At 42.1% G+C, this 9034-nt stretch overlaps 1 protein-coding gene across 1 annotated transcript; it reads right to left on the bottom strand.

The window, feature by feature from the left end:
- Positions 1 to 2871: 2871 nt before the first annotated feature.
- Positions 2872 to 8195, bottom strand: LOC121400717. The gene is made up of 2 exons (XM_041584584.1): positions 6431 to 8195; positions 2872 to 5911 (listed from the first exon to the last, which is right to left on the bottom strand). Exons 1-2 carry the CDS (start codon positions 7862 to 7864, stop codon positions 3410 to 3412), a joined length of 3936 nt encoding a protein of 1311 aa, XP_041440518.1. The 5' UTR covers positions 7865 to 8195; the 3' UTR covers positions 2872 to 3409.
- Between the last annotated feature and the right edge of the window lie 839 nt (positions 8196 to 9034).

The raw sequence follows: 9034 nt of genomic DNA, 5'->3' as shown, positions 1-9034 counted from the left end.
CAAATTCGGATATTTTAATTATAATGGAGTCTATGGGAGACAATCTTTCCATAATTCTGAGTTTTCTGGATAATGTGTTTCCGGTTAACGGATCCCATACCTGTACTAGGTGAATGTGTTTCTGTTGCCGCTGTTCATTAATTGTTCATGATAGCAATCTGATTTATAAATATACGAATACACTGAAATGTTTTGATAAGATGAATATACCTTCCAACTCCTGCCCCTGCATTTGTTCCAATGTTCAGAAATGTGTTCCTTTGTTGTGTAAGAGTTATTTCTATGTTATTGTTACATTTACCTGTCCTTGCACTCCAATACAGAAAATGCTTGGCTAAATCCCTGCAAGCAATTTGTAGTATCAGATTTTAAAAGCTTCAAAGGCAAAATAGGTAATAGATCATTCTCTGCAAAGCGGCTCCATCACAAAGACACAAAGAAGATTTGTTCTCCTTCTTGGAACTTCTTATTGTGCCTCACCAATAGATCGTACAGTGTAAGAAATATGACTTTATTTCCCTTATGTACCCGGCACAATCCATTTTTAAGTATTACAAACAAATAAAATTAACTATGAATTGAAAAGCAAGAATAATTCATTATGTATAATTCCATTATTTGCTGAATACAGGAGAGCGCGAGTCAATTTGTGAATAGATTGTCCTAAAAACATAGGGAGGCAGAGATATGAATGGCAATTTACTTTCATAGATTTTGTATTAGGGGATATCATTTAGTTTTTCTCATGGAATGGAGGTCCGTCAAGTGACCTTTCACTATTGGGGTATCCTCTTATGTTAAAGGGGAACTATCGCGAAAATGAAAATTCAGCATAACGAAATAAGACATTTTGCTAATTACAATTAGGGATGCAACGAATCCAGTATTTGGAAATCCGGCCGAATCCCCGAATCCTTGGTGAAAGATTCGGCCGAATACCGAACCGAATCCAAATCCTAATTTGCATATACAAATTAGGGGCAGGAAAGGAAAAAGTGGAAAAAATTCTTCTTTTGTGACGAAAAGTGATTTCCCTACCGCCCCTAATTTACATATGCAAATTAGGATTCGGATTCGGTTCGGCCAGGCACATGGATTCGGCTGAATCCTGCTGAAAAAGGCCGAATCCTGGCCGAATCCCGAACCGAATCCTGGATTCGGTGCATCCCTAATTACAATCAATTAAAAATTCTGTACCATTTCTGAAATAATCAAGTTTATCTTCACTATTCCTCTCTCAGCATCTGATTCTCTTCATTCTCTCTTCATGCAGCAGTTGGGTGTCAGATATTCATTGACAGTTAGATCCAATATATCTTATAGGGGGGCTCCTTTTGCCTAGAAGATGTATTAGAGCTCACTCTATTAAACTCACCAGACATCATGTCTCTCTACATGCAGAATTTGTGCAATAGGCATTTATTTTGTTAGATTTTGTTTGTGCTGGAATCAGTTATATGAGTGAGCTCTAATACATCTGCTTGGGTCATTGGCCCTGGCATCATTTGCGTTTAAGCAAATTATGCCGCTATTTAAAAATCAATCAATCAATTATTTGTGAATGTAATTGGTATTGAAAGCAGTAGTTGTCTCTTAACTGATTGTTCTGACTACTTGAAGCAATGTATCCATAGCCAGCTCTCCTCCAGCCAAGGTCTGAGAAGATCAGATGGTTATGGGGGTTTGGGGGGGGGGAATGCGTTTAAATGATACAACTTATATTAAAACACTCATTCATGTCCAGGACAGTTGTCTATGCTCTTCAACTGCACAGTATCTTCACTGTACAGAGGTGTATTTAGATAAATGGGTTGTTCACCTTTGAATTCACTTTTAGGAGTAAATTCACTAATGGGCGAATCTTTGCTCCGCCACACTTCACCAGGTGTAAATTCCTCACCACTTTGCTTATTCACTAAAATGCAAAGTTCGTCTCTGTAGCTGATCGCTGGTGAACTTTCGCTAGCGTTTATTCATCAGCGCCACCATTTAATATTGATCTTTCGCAAGTGTTCATTTCTGCGGAGGGCCCAAATTCCCCTAGCAACTATTCATTGATTTGAATAAGAAACTGGAATATGAATAGGAGAGGCCCGCATTGGAAAGCTGGAAAGCGTCCGAAGAAAAAGGCAAACAATCAAAAAACTATAAGTAATAAATAATGAAGACCAATTGAAAGTTGCTTAGAATTAGCCAATAACCTATATATATATATATATATATATATATATATATATATATATATATATATATATATATATATATATATTGTGAGATTTCAGGTAGCAGGAATCTTGACCACGGCACTTTTGTAGCACAGAATCAGCACACAGAGCCTTAGTTCAGTCCAATTCAGCCTGGGCTGCTTTATTTGAAGCTGTTCACACAGACAGCATAAAGAAAAGGTTTCAGCAGATTGAAATAAAACAAATAAAACGTATCACAGTCCAGCACTTACTGATTCAGCTCAGTTTCCTCAGTGTCTGGTGTGCAAAGCAATGGCTCCAGGCTTGTAGTTTTAAACAGGCAAATCTGTAATGATCTCTCTGTGTCACTCTCAGTTTGAGTTCACAGCAGGCTCCTCAGCCCCTCACACACACTGAAATTAGACACCTGATTAATTTATGAGCAGGTAGCTAACACCACACCCAGGTCAGTCTGGAGTGGAATGGAAGGCCCGCCCAGATCCTTCCCTCCATTCCAGCCCTGGATACCCTAAAGAAGAATAACAATGCAGTTTCTTAACTGCCATATCCTTCATCCAGGGCCCTTAACCCCTGAACTAACATGCATTTTCCTTTTACCATATCACATATCCCCCCCCCTAGATCACTAGTAGAGTGATCTACAAGAGGACGAGACACAGGTGAAGTCCCATACTTTAAAGCCACCTTATGCTAATGACCAACATTTTTCAGACAAAAACCTGGGAGAAACATATATTCCATCAAGCACTTTCCCAGATATCCTGTTTAACTCTTTACTATGTACATTACTTTCTTGTACCATCCCCACTGTTGGGATAGATGCACCAAAGAGAGAATGGATTCTGGAGAGGCCATCAACATTGCTCATCTGAACTCCTGGCCTATGTGTTACCGTAAACTTAAACTCTTGCATAGCCAGGAACCAGCGGGTAACTCTCCTATTAGTCTCCTTCTTATCACACATCCATCTCAGCGGTGCGTGATCTGTCACTAACTCAAATTCCCTTCCTAAGAGGTAATACCGTAGTGCCTCCAGTGCCCACTTTATGGCCAGACACTCTTTTTCAACTACTGCGTACTTCCTCTCGTGTTCATTTAATTTTCGGCTAATGTAGACTACTGGATGTTCCTCTCCATTATGAACCTGAGACAAAATTGCCCCTAGCCCTACATCGGATGCATCTGTTTGCACAATAAAAGTTTTAGAGAAGTCTGGTGAAAACAATACTGGCTTGGAACATAATGCATCCTTTAAAGCCTGAAAAGACTTCTCTGTCTCCGGTGTCCACTTTACCATTACAGATTCTTTCCCTTTTGTCTGTTAAAGGCGCTGCAAGGGTAGCAAAGTTTGGGATAAACCTCCTATAGTATCCTGTAATCCCCAAAAAAGCTCGGACCTGCTTTTTATTTAGAGGGCGTGGCCAGGCATGAATGGCCTCAGTTTTATTAACTTGGGGTTTTATAACCCCCCTACCAATGATGTACCCCAGATACTTAGCCTCTTCTAACCCAATAGCACATTTTTTTGGGTTGGCTGTAAAACCTGCCATCTGGAGAGCATCTAACACAGCCTGGACCCTCGGCAAATGTGAATCCCAATCAGGGCTGTGTATGATAACATCATCTAGGTATGCAGCCGCCCACTGTCTATGAGGTTTTAAAATTTTGTCCATTGCCCTTTGAAATGTTGCAGGCGCATTTTGTAATCCAAAAGGCATCATTCTATACTGGATTGCTCCCTCTGGTGTTACAAAAGCTGTTTTCTCTTTAGCCGTTTGGGAAAGAGGGATCTGCCAATAACCTTTTGTAAGATCTAGGGTTGTTAGGTAACGGGCAGTACCTAACCTGTCAATAAGCTCATCCACACGTGGCATAGGGTATGTATCAAATTTGGATATTGCATTGAGCTTACGAAAATCATTGCAGAACCTCCAACTTCCATCTGGTTTTGGAACCAGTACAATAGGAGAAGACCAATCACTACATGACTCTTCAATAACACCCAGATCTAGCATTTTTTTTACTTCTTCTGCTACTACCTGTCGTCTAGCTTCTGGTATTCTATAGGGTTTTAGCTTTACATGATCCCCAGGGTTAGTAACAATGTCATGTTCAACAATAGAGGTATGACCTGGATGTTCTGAAAAAACTTCTCTATTTCTCATGAGAAATTCTTTTACCTCTTGTTTCTGAACACCCGAAAGGGTCTCTGCAATCTTCACCTCTGGAATTAAAGGTTGTTTACTGAATGTTTTTGCATATAGTATAGCAGATTCAGCAGTTAGGGACTCTCTGTCTTTCCATGGTTTCAACAAATTAACATGGTAGATTTGCACAGGCTTCCTTTTTCCTGGCTGATGAATTTTATAATTCACTTCCCCACTTTTTTCCATTACTTCAAAAGGACCTTGCCACTTCGCAAGGAATTTGCTTTCTGCCGTGGGGACTAACACCAGGACCCTATCACCAGGGGCAAAAGTACGTACCCGAGAACCCCTGTTATATACCTGTTGCTGCATGGCCTGAGCACGCACCATGTGTTCTTTAACAATTGGCATTACTGCTGCAATTCGATCCTGCATTTGGGAGATGTGTTCAATCACACTTTTATAAGGTGTCACTTCTCCCTCCCATGTCTCTTTGGCTATATCTAAAAGCCCTCTGGGATGTCTCCCGTAAAGTAAGTGAAAAGGCGAGTATCCTGTAGATGACTGGGGAACCTCCCTAATGGCAAACATCAGATAAGGCAAGAGTTGATCCCAGTTTCTCCCATCCTTATCTATTACCTTCTTTAACATGCCTTTAAGGGTTTTATTAAACCGTTCCACAAGCCCATCTGTCTGTGGATGATATACTGAGGTCCTGAGGTGTGAGATTTGGAACAATTTACATAACTCCTTAGTCACTCTAGACATGAATGGCGTCCCCTGGTCTGTCAGGATCTCCTTGGGAATACCTACCCGGCTAAATACCTGAACTAGCTCTTTTGCAATCGTTTTAGCACATGTATTGCGCAATGGAACTGCTTCAGGATAGCGGGTAGCATAGTCCATAATCACTAGGATATGTTGATGTCCCCGAGCAGATTTTACTAAGGGACCCACCAGATCCATAGCAATTCTTTCAAAGGGAGTTTCAATTATTGGTAAGGGCACCAGGGGACTACGAAAGTGGGGCAGGGGTGAAGAAATTTGGCATTCAGGACAGGAAGCACAATAATCTCGAATATTCTTGTACACTCCTGGCCAAAAAAATCTTTGTAGAACCCTCTCAATAGTTTTTTCCACCCCCAAGTGACCACCCATGACATGCCCATGTGCCAGGTCCATTACCATCCTCCTATAGGGTTGGGGAACTACCAACTGTTCAATAACCTCCTCCCCTTTTTTGTACATCTGGTATAACAACCCTCCATTCATAGCCATATAAGGATAGGACAGCCTCATCTCAGGTTCTGTAGGCTTTCCATCCACCATTTTTACATTCTCTCTAGCCTTGGCCAGTGTGGAATCTTTTAACTGCTCAGTACCAAAATTTCCTTTATGAACCTCTAGGTTAGGTAGTCCTAGAGGACCCTCTGTGTCTGTGGGGCTCAGGTTATCCTGCATAGGAGCAGAATTGTCCTCAGAGTCACTCTCCTGATCTCCCGCTAACACAGAAAAGGGAAAAACAAGGGGGTCCTGGGTAGTAATGTTCTCTGAGGATTTAAAGTGGACCCGTCACCGAAAAAAATTATTCAAAATCTTATTTTATCACATTAGTCAAGCAAAATGAACTTTAATTACACTATATAAATTATTTGAATCTTGTTTCCTTCAGTCTGGGAATTCATAATTATAACAAGCAGGCAGGAGCCATTTTGTGGACACTGTTATTAAGACAAGCCTTGCATCATCTCAGAATCTTGTTTGTGCACCAGAATGGGGGACCTGATGTCAATCCCCATGCGCTGGCTACACAATTAAATGGTGAAGAGAACTGGGGGAATGTGGGGAGAGCAGTGACATGTAGGAAGTGCTGAATGGAAAGTGAAAGTAATTGTCTGCCCCGCCTCTATGCCTAGGCATAGAGGCGGGGCAGACAAAATTTGATTGACAGCTAAGATTTTTATATGAGTTTACAACAGCTATAAATGCTTTAATAAAAAATAGAAATTGGATTTCATTTTTAATTTAAAAAGGACTTTTATTATACAGATTTTTGTGTCTGGGTGACGGGTCCACTTTAACCTCACTATCTACAGACTGGGGTTTATTCTGAGTTTGGTTTTCCCAAAGTTCCCAGAAATAAGGAAAATCTCTCCCAATTATGAAATCATGTAAGAGTTGTGGAACTATTCCAGCTGAACAGGCCACAGACCCAAATGAGGTATCAACCTGAATAGTTGCTATGGGATACTCCCTAATGTCTCCATGTATGCAGACTACAGCAAGCTTTTTCCCTTGACAAATTACCGGAGGTATTAGACCTGACTTTATCAAAGTAACTGAACTACCAGAGTCCAGCAAGGCATGTACTTGTTTACCTCCCACAGTTACCACACACATTTGCTTTTCCTTATAAACCACAGGCTTATCCGAACATGCAACATAAGCAAATAATGATTGGTTCTTATTCATGACAGAAAAATCACACTGCATTGGTTCATCTATAAGAGGACAGTCTGCAACCATATGTCCCATTTTATGGCAGCGAAAGCACTTAATTGCCTCTTGACCAAGTCTTTTATTAGGGAGAGGCCCTCCTGACTTGGCCTGCCAATCTTTGACCCCAGTACCGACCTTCTCTCTTGGAATGTTCCTACCGAGTGCCATGGGAGATCTCGGTTTAATGGGTGAATGTTGCTGCGAAGATTTAGGGTCAGCCAAATCCTGAGCTGCCAGGTACCTCTCCACCATTTCCACTAGGTGGTCAGCTGACCTGGGGTCTGCATGACTTACCCACTTTTGCACTTTCACCGGGAGGGACCTCAGGAAACGATCCATGACAACCCTTTCCACGATTTGGGGACTAGTCAGGGTGTCCGGCTGCAGCCACTTTTTCGCCAGGTATATTAAGTCATGCATTTGAGACCGGGGCGACTTGTCAGCAACGTAAATCCAACTCTGTACCCGCTGAGCCCGTACAGACGTGGTAACCCCCAGCCTTGTAACAATTTCCAGCTTCAACTTCTCATAGTCCTCGGCATCCTCGGCTGGCAGATCAAAATATGCTTTTTGGGGTTCCCCTGAGAGGAATGGAGCCAACAGCCCCGCCCACTGCTCCTTGGGCCAAGCTTCTCTCGCAGCTGTACGTTCAAATGTGTGTAAGAACGCTTCCACATCATCTTGCGGTGTCAATTTTTGTAGAAAATGACTGGCTCTGATAGTACCACTCAAATTATGCTGGGATACTACCGGAACAGCTTGGGCCCTCAGTGTGAGCTGTTGCACCAACTCCTGCTGGGCCATCAGGGAATCTCTCAAGGCCGACACCTGTGTAACAGTAGACTCCCTCTCTGCTTGTAGCTGTTCAGCCAGCAACTTGTTTGCACGCTTCTGATCCTCACTGATCTGCACAACAGCTTGTTGCAAATAAGAATTTGTTTCTCGCTGGGCAGCATTGGCTTGCTGCTGTGCTGCATTAGCAACAATAAGCTGCTCCAAAACTTTCTCCATGTTGTAGCGAGAAACCTTTCAAAACACAGTCCAATATTACTGGCCCTTTAAGATTCTGTGCTTAACTGTTTTTTTGTGCCAGCGCAAACTCCACCAATTGTGAGATTTCAGGTAGCAGGAATCTTGACCACGGCTTTTTTGTAGCACAGAATCAGCACACAGAGCCTTAGTTCAGTCCAATTCAGCCTGGGCTGCTTTATTTGAAGCTGTTCACACAGACAGCATAAAGAAAAGGTTTCAGCAGATTGAAATAAAACAAATAAAACGTATCACAGTCCAGCACTTACTGATTCAGCTCAGTTTCCTCAGTGTCTGGTGTGCAAAGCAATGGCTCCAGGCTTGTAGTTTTAAACAGGCAAATCTGTAATGATCTCTCTGTGTCACTCTCAGTTTGAGTTCACAGCAGGCTCCTCAGCCCCTCACACACACTGAAATTAGACACCTGATTAATTTATGAGCAGGTAGCTAACACCACACCCAGGTCAGTCTGGAGTGGAATGGAAGGCCCGCCCAGATCCTTCCCTCCATTCCAGCCCTGGATACCCTAAAGAAGAATAACAATGCAGTTTCTTAACTGCCATATCCTTCATCCAGGGCCCTTAACCCCTGAACTAACATGCATTTTCCTTTTACCATATCACAATATATATATATATATATATTCATATATAATTTTTTGTGATACTCATGAATTGATTATTTATGACATTAAATATTTATTTTGTTTTTAAAGATATTTATGAATCAAGACCGATCTGAGATTAAGAGGGGGTTCATATAACTAGAACAAAATAACAAACCCATTAGTTCCCATTAAAGTCCTTCTAGGGCAGTAAAATGGAGGAAGAAATTTAGTAGAAAAGGCACTTGCAACTCCTTTACCTCCCCAAAAATGTGCAGCTTTGTGCTCAGTGATCGGCACCCTCCTTAACTACAAGAGAATGAAATTCACCAGCACACAGAGCAAGTGCAGCAGGGAGAACCCTTGTGCAGTGTCGGACTGGCCTGGCGGGAAACCGGGAAAAAACCCAGTGTGCCCAACCCTCATGGGCCCCTGCTGGGCCAGACCCCTCTTCTGATATAGAAATGGCACAGGAAAAAGGAAAAAAAGTGTTGGCGCCGCGCAGCACTGTTTGTCCATGTGCAGCTGCCGTTCACGCATGCGCGCTG

This window comes from Xenopus laevis, chromosome 2S, assembly GCF_017654675.1.
Source record: "Xenopus laevis strain J_2021 chromosome 2S, Xenopus_laevis_v10.1, whole genome shotgun sequence".
NCBI lineage: Eukaryota > Metazoa > Chordata > Amphibia > Anura > Pipidae > Xenopus > Xenopus laevis.
The sequence above is the reverse complement of the archived record's forward strand: the minus strand, read 5'-3'. Positions and strand labels throughout refer to the sequence as shown.

Excerpts from the sequence above, each read along its gene's own strand:
- LOC121400717 (XM_041584584.1), bottom strand. The coding sequence starts at position 7,864 with ATGGAGAAAGTTTTGGAGCAGCTTATTGTTGCTAATGCAGCACAGCAG. Across the intron at positions 5,912-6,430 it reads CTGTAGATAGTGAGGTTAAA|TCCTCAGAGAACATTACTAC; the intron begins GTGGACCCGTCA and ends GTCCACTTTAAA.